A 6,711-nucleotide genomic window follows, 5' to 3' on the forward strand; every position below is an offset into this window, starting at 1 on the left:
TGTTATGTTGCTGAAGAATGCTGTTTACAACTATTATGTAGGTGTTGTGACACTGATCCATGTCTTTGTAAAACTCCCAACAGGTTATTCTGAGTTCTATGATCAAAGAGTGTGAAATCAAGGTGGAAAACAGGGGAATGGCAGACGCACAAGGGTGAGAACACATTCACTTCTTCAAAATGATTCACAGAATGCTGATTTTTCTTTCTCGAGAAGCAGCGACTGCAGCGAGCTACAGCCTCAAATATGTAACTTAGAAGCTTTGAAAGGAAAAGGATTGGGAGAAGGGGGAGAGGGGTCACTTACTGGTATCGGGAATGGTCCCATGTTGCGGGTTCCCCAGCAGGGGAGAGGAGAACATGTAAGAGTGTTGGAACCACACTCATTATGTGGGTATCCTCACACAGAAAGAAAGAGCAGAGGAGTTGTTTTGGTTTGGACATCAGCCATGCTGTGGGCGTCTTTGAAAAGATGGTTCTCCCATCTTGTTAACATGTGTTTGGGACTGATTAAGAAGAGAGCCGTGTGAATATGGATGCAGGAAGTCTCCATGGAGCTGCTAAGTTTAGTGTTTGTACCCCCAGAGCTCTGAGAAAAACCCTGAAAACACTCTTTAATTGAACTTTCTGTCAATTCATCAATCTAAACTTATTACTATTAATTAATGTGACCTTTGATCTTTATTTAACTGCCCCACTGATAACTTTCCTAAACAAAGTGCAACGACCAGTAAAAACCACAGTTTTTAATACATCTCAGAGTCCAGCATATGAAGACTTGGAGATGATGCATTCATGACCTTAATCAAGGATGGGTTAACGGCTACCCTCATTCTCTCTCACATAGTCGATCAGGACTCGTGTCTGTTGTAAACTCTGAGTAAACTTTCACTTACTGTGCTCTTTGAAAAACTGGAGGTCATCAATTGAAACCCCAAATATTTAAAAGTAAATACCAACACCATTTCCTGACCATGTCTTGTAACAATTTTCAATCTTTCTCCAAGATGAAAAGAACAGACTTTTGTTTCGTCTGCACTTTGGAACAAGTTGCTGATCTTGTGTTATGTTCACCGTACGCATGCTGGAATAGGTGCAAAGCAGTAAATGACAGTATCATCAGCATAGAGATCAAAAGCAGATTTTGGGATGTTCAGTTCAAATAGTTCATGCAAAGAGTGAATTATAAGAGACCCAGAACCAAACCTTGAGGTACCCCCTTGTTGATGTGTTGTATCTCTGAGTGTTGTCTGAATATCTGGGGATCTTCCACAGACTGTAATAAACACGGATGTTGTATCAGTGATGTCATCCATTGGTGTATGAAGAAAGGTTTTAAAGCCACTGATGGCGGTTTTGTGTTGGAAATGGATGGTACAGCACAAGGTAAAGAGGGCAAGTTGAGGCAGAGGGCTTCAAAAGCACCCACCTGTCAATCAAATAAGCCACACCCCTAGTTATTTAAATGTCAGCCAAACTCTTAACATCGATAAAACAGAAACAGATGAGTTATAAAAATGTCACGTACGTATAGGGATGGGTACCTTTCACATTTGAACCGAAAATTGGTACTGTTGAGTACCGGTACCGATACCCAGGTACCGAGTATCGGTACCGGTACTCAACAGTACCAATTTTCGGTACTTTTGTGTTTATGTGGTAATAAATGTTAATTTGTTTACTAATAAAATCTCAAATTTGTTTAATTTAACATATTCATTTAATTTAACATGCAATGAACAGAAACAGGATTATATAGGTGATTAGATATATTAGCTGACACATGCTCGTGGCGTCTAATTGCTCTTTCGGGAGTTTATCAATGAACACACGTGAACGCCTGCGGACGAGACAAAGTCAGTTCTCCGTCTCTTTATAATAACAGGACAAACAACTTGTTGGGCATTTACCATAGACTGTAAAAAATATGGACGTAGGATCCGTGACGTCACCCATCTGTTTCTGAAGAGCTGTTTTGAGACCAATCGGCTGCGGCAGCCATATTGCTTCTGTCGAGCCAGTGTGACGTAAAGAGGCGGGCTTTGAGCCTCCTAGCCAACAGCTGCAGTGTTCCTGCAGGCAGCTGTGCCTCTCATTGGAAGACTAGTAATCTCAATATCTTCTAAATTACCGAATTAGAAAAAAATTCACCCCCCTCACAGTGAGAGGACATCGAGAAATTAGCTATTCAGACTACACTCATCTTTTGTACCAGGCTGTAAACATGTTTATTAATGCTGCAAAGATCGTCTTTTCCCCATTCATGTGTATGTGACTTCCGGTTCTTCCGGAGCCAGCCTCAAGCGGATCCTCGATGAACTGCAGCTTCTAACACTTCCGCATTGGACTCATATTTTTAGACCGGAGGTTGCCGCTTGGCATTTACGCACACAGGAACGGTTATAAACAGGGCAGGTAGTCAGGGCGAGAGAGTCCGTCTCTACCATAGACTGTATAAAATAAACTTAATCCTCCTGCAGTTCTGCCTCGTGGTGAGTGTGCGCGCCCGTCAGCTGCAGGATCCATTTGATGAGCAGAGAGCAGAGACGTCCACCCGGTCAGTCTCTGACTTTATTACAGGGCGAAAGTATGGAAACTCGCCTCCTCTTCCACTCCCTCAGTCACAGGGATGCGTTCAGGTACCGAAACATGGTACTGTTTGATTTTACGTGAATCGGTACTCAGTAGTACCGACAGAATTCGGTCGGTACCTATAAAAGAACCGAATTCGTTACCCATCCTTACGTACGTACGTACGAGGAAAGAAGTGAGCCGTTTCTGTACCAGGCTGTAACCATGTTCAGTTCTGCTCAAGCGGCAACCTCCGGTCTAAGAATATGAGTCCAATGCGGAAGTGTTATAAACTGCAGTTCATCGAGGATCCGCTTGAGGCTGGCTCCGGAAGTACCGGAAACCCCATACACACTAATTAAAAAAAGACGACTTACAGCAGAAATAAACATGTTTACAGCCTGGTTCAAAAGACAAGTGTAGTCTGGGTAGCTCATTTCTCGATTGGCACACACTGTATGGGGCGTGATTTTTTTTCCTAAAGCGGTAATTTCAAAGATTAAGATTACGAGCCTTCCAATGAAAGGCACAGCTGAGTTGATTGACAGGCGGGAACACTGTAGCTGTTGGTGAGGAGGTTCAAAGCCCGCCTCTTTACCTCACACTCGCTCAACAGAAGTTAGGTTGAGTTCAACATTTCAATATGGCTCCTGCCAACGATTGGCCTCAAAGCAGCGCTTCAGAAACAGATGGGTGACGTCACGGATACTACATCCATTATTAATACAGTCTATGGTTCTGTTTTAAAAACAGGCCTTTGAACATGGAGTCATTGAGGCTTCCTGGACTTTTGGAGCCAGCCTCTAGTGGACACTCAAGGAACTGCAGTTTTTTAATGTCCTTTTTTTATCACTAGAGGTTACTGCTTGCGTTCCTTCAGTGAGATAACTAGAAAACCAACAAACTATCTGAAAACTCAGTAGCTGAGATCAGCACTGTCAGGTCAGGTTTTGAAGTTTCCATCCTCCATGAATATTTTTGGTTTTGCCACATTTGGATTTCCAGCTCAGTTATTTGTGATATATCCCAGCCCACCCAGTGAGGAGTTGGTGTGAAAGTATGATGTTTGTCTTTCTGTTGAGCAATGCAGCAGCTTGGCCGAGTGTTGTAACTGCTCCACTGCTTCAGTCTGAATCCAGCTAACTCAAAAGAGGAACTTTGTGAAGTCGTTAGACTGTAAAACAATGGGGAGGGGGCATCTGCAAACAGCATTATCCTTTGAGGAAGTAGAGGCTGTCGTAAGCTTTTAACTGTTATTGATTGTGTAGGATTATTTTGCTGTCCTGTTTTAGCTTTGTGTCTTTAATTCAACATTAGTGAACAAAAAGCTGAACCCTCCTGTTTCATCAGACTAATCTATTCACCTTGTTCTGTTCTCGTAGCTCCATGTCCATCGCCTCCAGTTTGGTGGGTGAGGACGCAAAAACCAAGTTCCTGAGTAAGATGGGTCAGCTGACCACCTCTGGCGCCATGCTGGCCAACGTCTTCCAGAGAAAGAAGTGACCGCACACTGACTGATCGAACACTGCGACATACGGACGAGGCTCTGCTGTCTGTGGGAACGCTTTATATCACTGGAAACATCAGGTTCAGCGTACGGTAGAGGAAAAACAAAAGTACTGTTTGGTTTCAAGACATGGAGGTGTGTTGAAGTCATGATTTTTAGTCTCCTTTGCAGCGGGAACACGTGCCCTCTAACGATGAACAGCAATGTTTTTTTGCAGTGCAAGCCGAGGTTTCCCCCTCCGCTTCGTATTCCTGTCCTCCATCTGTAATTATGACGAACGCGTTCTTAAGGACTCTCGTGAATCCGTGTCGACACTGTCATTTCAAAGAGAGAGAATGAACAGTACTGAGATTCACCCCAAAGTGAGAAGAAGGGACTTGATTCTTGGACAGTTCTGGACTCGTGAGTATCGCAGAATTTAACTTCAGTGCAGAACTTCTCTCATCAGAAGAGCTTCAGAAAAAGAAGCTCCGAGCACCGCCTGCTGGATTTTATTTCGACATTTTAAGCGCCATTTTGGAGGGAAACGTCCTGCGACACATTCGCTGTGAGTCCTGACAGACGACGAGACGGCTGTAAAGAATGCCTCGTGCAGTGAATCTGCACGGCTCAGATGTATCGCCTACTTGAAGTTATAAAAAAGTCTTGCCTTTATTTCTTCAAAGTCTGTCTTTTGTTGTTTTTTTTTGATAGCTTCTATTTTATAACTTATTTATGTCTTAATGAAGGAAAAACATACCTTATTCCGACTTCCAAAGAAATTTGCACTTCACTTTACTGTTTTCGTTCTGTATTATAAGTCTGTATATCTGTTTTAATTCAGAGTCTTATATGAAATGAATATTGTCACTACTGTTAATGGAGTTCTTTTTGGTTTGTCTGTTTTGCAGCGTGTGTGTGGAGAAAACACTGATCATAATTCCTCCTCTCTGTGCGTTGCATCTCGTCTCTCTGTGTTGCAGTGTCTCTGAAGACTGTGTTTTTTTCTAAAGTGGGTATTTGGTTCTGTTCGATTGTTTTTTCTTATTCAGTACGCTCTGAGAGAAATACCTGTATCATACACTGAACCCAGGAGGACGGTACTCATTATGTATATTTGAAATTGGTGTCATGGTGTAATAAAAGATGAAGAACAGTTGTGTACTAAAATGTGCTTCTGGAGGCCTCACTGAGTGTCTTTGTGTGTATGTGTGTGTGTGTGTGTAATAGTCTTATTTATGGCCCGTGTGTCAAAGTGTCGGCAGGTGTTTCGGGCCGTAAAACGAAGTCATTCCTCACACAAACACACACTCCCCTCGACCCCGCGCCTCACGTCCAACACTTTGATGTCCTCCATTGTCTATTGTGCTCCGTACGACCAACCAAAGTCCACTTTGAGGGACATTCCAAACTTAGCCCAAACTGCTGCAGAAGAAAGCTCAGATCTGCTGTAAAGATTACACTATCTCTCCCTGCGGGCTATCAGTCCTCTGACAGGGCAAGAATGAGACGCAATCCATCACAGTGACAGCTTCAGTAGCAGAGAGTACAGATTATAATCCTGTCAATACTCTGTCTCTGTGTAATCCAGTACTTTTATATACTGAAATATACATGTGTCATGTAGGACTGCAGAGCTGCACTCATCTGTGGTTAACCTTATATTTGAACTGACACCCTCTGATAAAGAACAGAATTTGCATATTCGGCTAATAATTAACCATCATCATGATAACTCACCAGGTGGACAAATAATTCAGAAACAATAAGGGGGCCGCAGCATTGTGTGTGTGTGTGCGTGTGTTTTTGAAGAAATGTGCGTCCTGATTTGCATTCATATTGATTCACTCTTTATGTGAGTGTGTGGTCATTATTCTCTGCACTGCAAACACACTACCAGTCAAAAGTTTGGACTCACCTTCTCATTCAATGGTTTGTATTTATTTTAATTAATTTCAACATTGTAGATTAATACTGAAGACATCAAAACTATGAAATAATCTGGTTTGGCCATAATCTGGATTACAACAGTAGTCAAATAGAGCTATCCATTGTGTACTAACCCTACCTCTGAACAACACCACTGATGGTCTCAAATACATTAAGAAGGCAAGTCATTCCACAAATGAACTCTTGACAAGGCTCATGTTAATTAGAAACCAGTCCAGGAGACCACTTCATGAAGCAGACTGAGAGAATACCAAGAGTGTGCAAAGCTGTCATGAAGGAAAAAGGGGGCTACTTTACAGAATCTAAAATATAAAACAGATTCTGCTTTGTTTAACACTTTCATAGTTTTGATGTCTTCAGTATTAATCCACAGTGTTTACAATAAATAAAATAAATACAAACCCTTGAATGAGAAGGTGTTTCCAAACTTTTGACTGGTAGTGTATGTTCATGCACATCATGTTTGAAACCTGAAAGTGTGCGTTCAGGAAAATCCTCCTGGCGTTTTGTTTTGGTAGAAATGGCGTCAGCAGGCAGCCCCAACTGGCACTGGTGATCTGTGTGACTCACTCATCACATCTGTTTCCAAAGCGAGCAGAAGCAAACGCAGATCCAACCCAACAAACCACCGGAACATGGTGGCTGAGCCTTAATGTTGTTATTCCACCCTGTTCTGGGTGTATGTGAGGACCATGTGCATGTTTG

At 42.4% G+C, this 6,711-nt stretch overlaps 1 protein-coding gene across 5 annotated transcripts in view; it reads left to right on the forward strand.

The window, feature by feature from the left end:
* The window catches only part of relch (RAB11 binding and LisH domain, coiled-coil and HEAT repeat containing), a 51,547-nt gene extending 46,335 nt beyond the window's left edge, over nt 1-5,212 (forward strand). For all 5 annotated transcript variants that reach the window (XR_004634503.1, XM_034706167.1, XM_034706168.1 and 2 more), the window contains 2 exons: nt 84-154; nt 3,953-5,212. Coding sequence is in view for 4 of the 5 variants with exons in the window: in XM_034706167.1 (XP_034562058.1) it covers nt 84-154; nt 3,953-4,073 (192 nt within the window). In the remaining variant the exon portion in view is untranslated. The remainder of the gene's footprint in view (nt 1-83; nt 155-3,952) is intronic.
* The last annotated feature ends 1,499 nt before the right edge of the window (nt 5,213-6,711 follow it).

The sequence above is a fragment of the Notolabrus celidotus genome, chromosome 17 (assembly GCF_009762535.1).
Source record: "Notolabrus celidotus isolate fNotCel1 chromosome 17, fNotCel1.pri, whole genome shotgun sequence".
Classification (NCBI taxonomy): domain Eukaryota; kingdom Metazoa; phylum Chordata; class Actinopteri; order Labriformes; family Labridae; genus Notolabrus; species Notolabrus celidotus.